Genomic DNA, 9,700 nt, shown 5'->3' with positions numbered 1-9,700 from the left:
ATATGATAAATAATTAGAAAGACGCAAACAGATGAATGTAATGGATGTTCTTTACAGAGTTCAGGTGTTTAATGAGCGTATGGCCTGTGGGATGAAACTGTCTGGTGGTTTTAGTCCTGATGCGACGGAACAGTTTGTTTCGGGGTGATTTGCATCTAAAGGCCCAGACACACCAAACTGACACCAAAGAACACGTCCCGACGGACCGACTGTTGCATCGCCTCACGTCTCTGCGTCCAACAGTCGCACTGGAACACACCGCAAAGACTTCAGCCGACGGCCAAGAAGCACGTAGGAACTGCGCATGCGTGAGTGGCAATAACTCTCCTCACCAGCAGGCGGCGGTAATAATAATAATAATTCCTTACATTTATTATAGCGCTTTTCCAGATGCTCAAAGCGCTTTACAAATACACATTACACATATCATACATGCAATGGTCATGTACTGTGGACAATACCCACAGGAGCAAGTTCAGGTGAAGTGTCTTGCCCAAGGACACACCGGCTTTACAGACGCAGCAGCGGCGGGTTTCACCCCTTGATCTGATGATCATTGCACAGCGCACTGCGCCACACCGTAGTAGTGGTAGTGTGTATTCGTCATTCAAAAGAGGCAACCGGAAGGCAGACTGCGTGTGTATACAAACTTCAGCTCTCTGAAGCAGAAATAAACTATTTAAGCATAGTGGCTGGCAACCTTAAAGTACTGCTGCCACCACATTCCATGCATCAGTAATTATAATCCAAGATTATATTAATATACGACATCATAACACTGACAGGCAGCTGAACAGCCAATCGGAGTGATTTCTTTTGCCGACAGCTCGAATCGGGGGCGGAAGGTGTCGGCACGTCCGAAAAGACACGACGGTGCGGGCCACACCAATCTGAGTAGAGCGACAGGACGCTCGTCGACGGCCAGACATCTATCCACGGCCGAAACCGGCTCGGTGTGTCCGGGCCTTAAGAGTGTGATTTAAGGAGTCGCTTCTCACCCTCTGTCTTTCCTTTCTTTATCTGCAGACACGTTGGAGCTGTTTTACAACGACCCCAACGGCACAAAGGTCCAGATCCTCCTGAACACCACGGGCATCGCCTGGTGGACGGACAAACACGTGAAGTTTGGAAACCCCGGAAGAAACAGCCCTAACCTCACCGCCGCTTTCCAAGGTTTCACTTCACTGCTTTATTATCACATCCACAGTTACAGTGAAGCCCCAGGCCCGAGCTGAAGAGAGACTTCAATGCTGTAATGCCACGGTCCTGTGTTTAGGGTCACTTACCTTTTGTCCGTGTCATTCCTCACTTTATATGTTGGATGGGAAGAAGTGATTTTAGCTTCAGGATGTCCGTCTGTAAAACTCCCAGCGTCTGCTACCCTCTGCCTTTATGATATATATCTCTATTTACACTGAACAAAAACCACCAGCCTCACGGCCCGTCTACACTACAGGCATCGAAAAATGCTTTCAACGCTTCGCCCATTCATTTGAATGGGGTGACGTAGAAGATTTTTAAACTTCGCCGAACTGCATTGTGGGGAGCATGGCATGGCTTTGCAAGCATCACGAGCATCTATCGGCATCAAAAGTTGAACAATGTTCAACTTTTGAGGCTCGATGCTTGGCATCAGCCAATCAAATCCCGCGTATGCAAATCTGCCAGTACAAGCGCTAGCCAATCAAACCGCGTGTATGCTGGGAGAGACTACGCAGGTCATTTCCTCATATTCCAAAAAATGGAGGGAAAATTCATTATAGCGGTAGTGAATCACCCGGTGCTGTATGATCAGTCTCTGTTCATCTACCGGGATACAAACCGGAGGAGCGAGGCATGGAGGGAGGTGGCAGAGACAGTGGGTGAAACTGGTAGGTTTTCGCCTGTTTGGGGATTTTATATCCAGTTTACTTCGTTTTAACATTGCTATTGCTTTGTATGTCGGGGGCGGGAGATTCATGTGATTGGTTGTTAGTCGCCTTGGGTGCGAGAAATCGCCAAGCCTCAGACACGCCCAGCTTCAAGATTTTTTTATGCCTGTAGTGTAGACGGGCTGTAAGGCACACCTGCTGTGCTGTCTGACACCTGCGAGGTGGATATTTCGGCGAAGAAGAGCTCATTAACACAGATTTGTGAACAATACTGGAGAGAAATAGGCCTTTTGTGTACATAGAAAAAGTATTGGATTTTTTTTTCAGCTCGTGAATAATGGGAGCAAAACAACTATAATTTCTGCGTTGTTTTCTCTCCTCTTCAGGAACAACGAAGCCGATAAACTGGCGTCGGCCGGTCTTCGATCTGGACGCCGACGAGGCGAACAACGGCTTCATCAACGAGGACTTCATCGTGTGGATGAGGACGGCCGCGCTGCCCACGTTCAGGAAACTTTACCGCATCATCAACAAGAAGAGCGGCATGGTGCCCACGCTGCCCCGAGGGAACTACTCTCTGGAGGTCGTCTACAGTATCCTTCAAAACACTCGAGATTCAAGATGCTTCTATTGTCGTTTGTTCATAGCTACAGTGTAGATATGACAATGAAAAACGTAATCTTTTTTTTATGAATCTGTTTTTCCATTGTGTTTATTTATTGTGTTCCTTTCTGTTGTCTTCCTATTAAGTGTTAATGATGATGTAAAGCACTTTGAATGGCCTCTGTGGCTGAAAATGGGCTTTATAAATAACCGTACCTTAGAGATGTCCCGTACATCACGTACAATGTGTTGGAGCGCTAGCCAATAGGAGCTCTAGTCAATAGGAGCTCTAGTCAATAGGAGCTCTAGCCAATAGGAGCTCTAGTCAATAGGAGCGCTAGTCAATAGGAGCTCTAGCCAATAGGAGCTCTAGTCAATAGGAGCTCTAGCCAATAGGAGCTCTAGTCAATAGGAGCTCTAGTCAATAGGAGCGCTAGTCAATAGGAGCTCTAGCCAATAGGAGCTCTAGTCAATAGGAGCTCTAGCCAATAGGAGCTCTAGTCAATAGGAGCTCTAGCCAATAGGAGCTCTAGTCAATAGGAGCTCTAGTCAATAGGAGCGCTAGTCAATAGGAGCTCTAGTCAATAGGAGCTCTAGTCAATAGGAGCTCTAGTCAATAGGAGCTCTAGTCAATAGGAGCTCTAGCCAATAGGAGCTCTAGTCAATAGGAGCTCTAGTAGCTCTAGCCAATAGGAGCTCTAGCCAATAGGAGCTCTAGTCAATAGGAGCGCTAGTCAATAGGAGCTCTAGTCAATAGGAGCTCTAGTCAATAGGAGCTCTAGTCAATAGGAGCGCTAGTCAATAGGAGCTCTAGTCAATAGGAGCTCTAGTCAATAGGAGCTCTAGTCAATAGGAGCTCTAGTCAATAGGAGCTCTAGTCAATAGGAGCTCTAGTCAATAGGAGCTCTAGCCAATAGGAGCTCTAGTCAATAGGAGCTCTAGTAGCTCTAGCCAATAGGAGCTCTAGCCAATAGGAGCTCTAGCCAATAGGAGCTCTAGCCAATAGGAGCTCTAGCCAATAGGAGCTCTAGTCAATAGGAGCTCTAGTCAATAGGAGCTCTAGCCAATAGGAGCTCTAGTCAATAGGAGCGCTAGTCAATAGGAGCTCTAGTAGCTCTAGCCAATAGGAGCTCTAGCCAATAGGAGCTCTAGCCAATAGGAGCTCTAGTCAATAGGAGCGCTAGTCAATAGGAGCTCTAGTCAATAGGAGCTCTAGCCAATAGGAGCTCTAGCCAATAGGAGCTCTAGTCAATAGGAGCTCTAGCCAATAGGAGCTCTAGTCAATAGGAGCTCTAGTCAATAGGAGCTCTAGCCAATAGGAGCTCTAGTCAATAGGAGCTCTAGTAGCTCTAGCCAATAGGAGCTCTAGCCAATAGGAGCTCTAGCCAATAGGAGCTCTAGCCAATAGGAGCTCTAGTCAATAGGAGCTCTAGCCAATAGGAGCTCTAGCCAATAGGAGCTCTAGTCAATAGGAGCTCTAGTAGCTCTAGCCAATAGGAGCTCTAGTCAATAGGAGCTCTAGTCAATAGGAGCTCTAGTCAATAGGAGCTCTAGCCAATAGGAGCTCTAGCCAATAGGAGCTCTAGTCAATAGGAGCTCTAGCCAATAGGAGCTCTAGTCAATAGGAGCTCTAGTAGCTCTAGCCAATAGGAGCTCTAGTCAATAGGAGCTCTAGTCAATAGGAGCTCTAGTCAATAGGAGCTCTAGCCAATAGGAGCTCTAGTCAATAGGAGCTCTAGTCAATAGGAGCTCTAGTCAATAGGAGCTCTAGTCAATAGGAGCTCTAGTCAATAGGAGCTCTAGCCAATAGGAGCTCTAGTCAATAGGAGCTCTAGTAGCTCTAGCCAATAGGAGCTCTAGCCAATAGGAGCTCTAGCCAATAGGAGCTCTAGCCAATAGGAGCTCTAGCCAATAGGAGCTCTAGTCAATAGGAGCGCTAGCCAATAGGAGCGCTAGTATTCCACATTGATGTCACTATGTAACTTCTGAGTTAATAAAAAAAAAAGTTTTTAGCTACTTTCATTTCGCTTCAAAATAATACTACCACTAAACTAATTTAAAAAAAATGTGCACCATATTTTTTAAATGTTTGCAGACATCAGTTGATCGACAGGCTGAGTTTGACCTCAGAAGTCATTGGATTTTTGTATAGCGCTCTTGCTCAAAGACGCTTTGCATAAAATCAGAAACAGTAGTCCTAATCCAAGTGCGAGTAAAATGTGGGGCTGTTGATCAGAGTTTGGAAGCTATAGAGAATAAGAGAGATTTGACACACACTCTTTAACACGTCACCTCAGATTATCCCGTGCGCAGCTTCGAGGGCAGGAAGCGGATGATTCTGAGCACCATTTCCTGGATGGGGGGGAAAAACCCCTTTTTGGGCATCGCCTACATCACCGTGGGCTCCGTGTGCTTCTTCCTGGGCGTCGTGCTGCTGCTCATCCACCACAAGTGTGGAAACAGAAACAACAACGCTGACATTTCCAACTGAGCTGCTCACCTGTCCGGGTAAACCTCACATAATATAGAATCTAATTCGGCAGGAAAATTAGAGTTTAAAACGGCTCGATTCTGGCTGATTGTTTGCCAAAGTTAATGAGAAAACTGCCCGACATGTGCCCACGCTTTTACAAACTTGGTAACTCAAATCCATCTAATTCAGCAGAAGTATAATTGGGTTTTAGAGCTTAAGATAGCTTGATTTTGGCTGATTATCTGCCCAAAAAATGAAAAAACTGCCAGAAATGTGCCGTCGTTTAAAAGCTTTTAAAAACCTCCGAACTCAAATCCATCTAATTCACATTTTAGAGTTAAAAACGGCTTCATTCTGGCTGTTTGCCAAAGTGAATAAGACAACAACCCGAAATGTGCCAACGTTTACGAGCTTTTACAAATTTCGTATCCATCTAATTCAGCAGAAACCTTTGCTGATTGTTTGCCAAAGTGAATGAGAAAACAGCCTGAAATGTGCCAAAGCTTTTACAAACTTGGGAACTGAAATTCATCGAATTCAGCAGAAGGAAAATTGGGTTTTAGAGCTTAAAATGTCTTGACTTTTGCTGATTATTTGCCGAAGTGAATAAGAAAACAGCCCGAAATGTGCCGTCATTTAACAAATGTCCGAACTCAAATCACCCAGATGAACTGCCTTAGAATAAAGACATGTACTCAAAGGTCCTAAACACATCAGAAAAAGTAGGAAATGTATAATAAATAAGGATGGGAATATGACAAATTGAGGATCATTACTGTAAAAAAACTTGAAGCCATGTGCTCCGTTTCTTCTGGAACAGTGTTGGGAGTATTTACGATTCATGGACGAGTTTAGATTCTACAACACTCAGAAATGATATTATAATACCCCACTCTTATGCCATATTTACACTGACACAGTAACGAGTCACTACACTGACGGAGTAACGAGTCACTGACACAGTAACGAGTCACTACACTGACGAGTAACGAGTAACTGACAGAGTAACGAGTCACTACCCTGACAGAGTAACGAGTCACTACACTGACGAGTAACGAGTCACTGACGGAGTAACGAGTCACTACACTGACACAGTAACGAGTCACTACACTTACGAGTAACGAGTAACTACACAGACGGAGTAACGAGTCACTACACTGACGGAGTAACGAGTCACTACACTGACGAGTAACTGACGAGTAACGACACAGTAACGAGTCACTACACTGACGGAGTAACGAGTCACTACACTGACGAGTAACGACACAGTAACGAGTCACTACACCGACACAGTAACGAGTCACTACACTGACGGAGTAACGAGTCACTGACACAGTAACGAGTCACTACACTGACACAGTAACGAGTCACTACACTGACACAGTAACGAGTCACTACACTGACGAGTAACGAGTCACTACACTGACGAGTAACGAGTAACTGACAGAGTAACGAGTCACTACCCTGACAGAGTAACGAGTCACTACCCTGACAGAGTAACGAGTCACTACACTGACGAGTAACGAGTCACTGACGGAGTAACGAGTCACTACACTGACACAGTAACGAGTCACTACACTGACGAGTAACGAGTAACTACACAGACGGAGTAACGAGTCACTACACTGACGGAGTAACGAGTCACTACACTGACGAGTAACTGACGAGTAACGACACAGTAACGAGTCACTACACTGACGGAGTAACGAGTCACTACACTGACGAGTAACGACACAGTAACGAGTCACTACACCGACACAGTAACGAGTCACTACACTGACGGAGTAACGAGTCACTGACACAGTAACGAGTCACTACACTGACACAGTAACGAGTCACTACACTGACACAGTAACGAGTCACTACACTGACGAGTAACGAGTAACTGACAGAGTAACGAGTCACTACCCTGACAGAGTAACGAGTCACTACACTGACGAGTAACGAGTCACTGACGAGTAACGAGTCACTGACGGAGTAACGAGTCACTACACTGACACAGTAACGAGTCACTACACTGACGAGTAACGAGTAACTACACAGACGGAGTAACGAGTCACTACACTGACGGAGTAACGAGTCACTACACTGACGAGTAACTGACGAGTAACGACACAGTAACGAGTCACTACACTGACGGAGTAACGAGTCACTACACTGACGAGTAACTGACGAGTAACGACACAGTAACGAGGCACTACACCGACACAGTAACGAGTCACTACACTGACGGAGTAACAAGTCACTGACAGAGTAACGAGTCACTGACACAGTAACGAGTCACTACACCGACACAGTAACGAGTCACTACACTGACGGAGTAACGAGTCACTGACAGAGTAACGAGTCACTGACAGAGTAACGAGTCACTGACGGAGTAACGAGTCACTGACACAGTAACGAGTCACTACACTGACACAGTAACGAGTCACTACACTAACGAGTAACTGACAGAGTAACGAGTCACTACCCTGACAGAGTAACGAGTCACTACACAGACGGAGTAACGTGTCACTACACCGACACAGTAAGGAGTCACTACACTGACGGAGTAACGAGTCACTGACAGAGTAACGAGTCACTACACTGATGGAGTAACGAGTCACTGACAGAGTAACGAGTAACTAACGGAGTAACGAGTCACTACACTGACAGAGTAACGAGTCACTGACGGAGTAACGAGTCACTGACACAGTAACGAGTCACTACACTGACACAGTAACGAGTCACTACACTAACGAGTAACTGACAGAGTAACGAGTCACTACACAGACGGAGTAACGTGTCACTACACAGACACAGTAAGGAGTCACTACACTGACGGAGTAACGAGTCACTGACAGAGTAACGATTCACTACCCTGACTGAGTAACGAGTCACTACCCTGACGGAGTAACGAGTCACTACACAGACAGAGTAACGAGTCACTGACAGAGTAACGATTCACTACCCTGACTGAGTAACGAGTCACTACCCTGACGGAGTAACGAGTCACTGACAGAGTAACGAGTCACTACACCGACACAGTAACGAGTCACTACACCGACACAGTAACAAGTCACTACACCGACACAGTAACGAGTCACTACACTGACAGATGGAGTAACGAGTCACTACCCTGACAGAGTAACGAGTCACTGACAGAGTAACGAGTCACTACACCGACACAGTAACGAGTCACTCCACTTTCCAGCGTTTTAAAGGTGAATATCTGCTGTTCTTTCTGCCTTCTATGAGAGTGAATAAAGCAGATTTAGATTATTGATCAGACTGTACTGAACACTGAGAGATGTCAACTTGATTTCTGGGTTTCATAACTATTTATGAACCAAACAGGAATATAATCATCTGTTCAAACGAGAAGATATATATTGGAAAAGTAATGATAAAGGAAAAGACAACTCTAGAAAGTAAATGGAGTATTGCTTTAAAAAGACAGCTTTCTGTAAGAGTCTTGAAATTGAAACCAAAACAACGAAAGGAAACATCCCTCTCTCTCTGATCTCTAACATCTCTCATCTCCATGCAGGTGCAGTTAAAGTGAGCTGGAGTGTAGTCCTGTTGCATGCTGGGAAACTGAGTTCTTCATGTGAGCCCTGAGCTGTCCGAGCGGCTCTTCTTTGTGCCTCGTCTCGTCTGTGAAGCCTTCCCTTTCAAACAAAAAAAATCATGCTTTTTAAAAAAGTGTCGCGCACGTCAGAGGGAACACAACATGGCGCTAACATGACTATTTGTTTGTATTTATTTATAAGAGATTCTTGCATTGTGAAGCCTGGTATTTGCACGCCACACCTCGGGGGGGGAGATTGTTTGAACTGTACAAAGCAAGTGTGTAAATCCAATGCAGAGACATGCACATCGTGGCTTTGTTCATCGTGCTTTAGATGTGATATTAACACAGAGCCAGCATGATGGAGCCGGGACGCAGTGCATGTGTTGTATGTTACATTACATGTTGTTAGACGTTTGCACAGTATGTGTACGTGTTGTACTCCACATTTAAAATACTGACAGTAACTTTAATGCACATAAGTACCTTTTCCACCTGAATCCTGCCATGTTCCGCACAAGCTGAGAATAATCAAATAGACGCTGCATGTTGAAAATGTGCCGAGTTAAAATGTGTTTTTATTTTGGTTTTAATACGTTTCATCCATGACATTTCTTTTGATACTCCATTGGTGTTGTGTTGTTGCTTTAAAATAATAAAAAGGTCGATTTAATTGTTTCTCTGACTGATTCATTGTTTCTCGCTTGATGCAGTGACCGACACGTAGCACAAAGAGAAGAAGAAGTACTTTATTGATTGAAAGTTACGGCCACAGCTTCCACACAGCTGTAGTGGCTCGCGCTGAGACCCGCAACATAGAAATAGACGAAACAACCAGAAGAGTTAACAAGTACCTTTTACTTTTATTGAGCTGTCTTTCTTTAAACAAGCCAATCTCAAATGAAAACAGTCTGGAGGACTGGCCAAAAAGAACAACAGGGTGGAGGGAGCCTGAACCAGCCACACCATGGGCCGTAGGACCCAGAGCCCCTCCCCCTACCTAAAAGACACACACACACGGACACAAAGACACACACGCACACACACAAAGACACACACACACAAAGACACACACAAGGACACAAAGACACACACACAAAGACACACATGCACACAAAGACACATACGCACACAGACACACACACAAGGACACAAAGACACACACACAAAGACACACATGCACACAAAGACACATACGCACAC

At 45.2% G+C, this 9,700-nt stretch overlaps 1 protein-coding gene across 2 annotated transcripts; it reads left to right on the top strand.

Moving 5' to 3' along the window:
• Nucleotides 1-1,026: 1,026 nt before the first annotated feature.
• On the top strand, nucleotides 1,027-9,175 carry LOC117554672 (cell cycle control protein 50A-like; the record flags this gene model as incomplete). 2 transcript variants are annotated; one of them, XM_034229148.1, is given in 4 exon segments in its annotated part: nucleotides 1,027-1,173; nucleotides 2,258-2,464; nucleotides 4,772-4,982; nucleotides 8,477-9,175. In XM_034229148.1, coding segments are annotated over 3 exon segments (548 nt in total), but the record flags the coding sequence as incomplete, so codon positions are not given.
• Nucleotides 9,176-9,700: the final 525 nt, after the last annotated feature.

The sequence above is a fragment of the Gymnodraco acuticeps genome, unplaced genomic scaffold (assembly GCF_902827175.1).
Source record: "Gymnodraco acuticeps unplaced genomic scaffold, fGymAcu1.1, whole genome shotgun sequence".
In the NCBI taxonomy this organism is placed as follows: domain Eukaryota; kingdom Metazoa; phylum Chordata; class Actinopteri; order Perciformes; family Bathydraconidae; genus Gymnodraco; species Gymnodraco acuticeps.
This window is presented reverse-complemented; position numbering and strand designations above follow the sequence as displayed.